Raw genomic sequence first — 408 nt, forward strand, 5'->3', positions numbered from 1 at the left:
TTAAAGACTCGCAGGTTGGATGACTGTGTGACACTAACGAATTAACATATATTCGTTTATCAATTCTGTAACTGTATCAGCTGGATCATTATGATGGCTAGGTAATGAATTCAATGGGACAATTACGTTCTTTCGAGTCAAAGGATGCTCGGAGACTCACAGTATGACTTAGCTTCGTTACTGAAGAGCTCTCTTCTCCCCGCATATCTTCCTCTTCTCCGTTTCCTCTGCTTCCTCTTTCTCGGCTGCTTTCTTGCATCTCCTTCGTCTCTCCTTCACAATTCTGGGTCTCAATCGGAATCGGCAGACGACATTCACACGGCTCGAGACGCTGTTGTGAAGCGGAACGGTTTTGCCTTTGCTGCTTCGGGCACAGTATCGTTTAATATGATGAAACACCCTTTTATG

General features: G+C 44.6%; 1 protein-coding gene across 1 annotated transcript in view; it reads right to left on the minus strand.

Annotated features, from left to right (window-relative positions):
* The window catches only part of LOC119586511, a gene marked incomplete in the record, with an annotated part of 6864 nt that overhangs the window by 3452 nt on the left and 3004 nt on the right, over positions 1–408 (minus strand). The window contains 1 exon segment of the mRNA XM_037935252.1: positions 161–331. Within this exon segment, the coding sequence (XP_037791180.1) occupies positions 161–331 (171 nt within the window).

The sequence above is a fragment of the Penaeus monodon genome, chromosome 21 (genome assembly GCF_015228065.2).
Source record: "Penaeus monodon isolate SGIC_2016 chromosome 21, NSTDA_Pmon_1, whole genome shotgun sequence".
Taxonomy (NCBI): Eukaryota; Metazoa; Arthropoda; class Malacostraca; order Decapoda; family Penaeidae; genus Penaeus; species Penaeus monodon.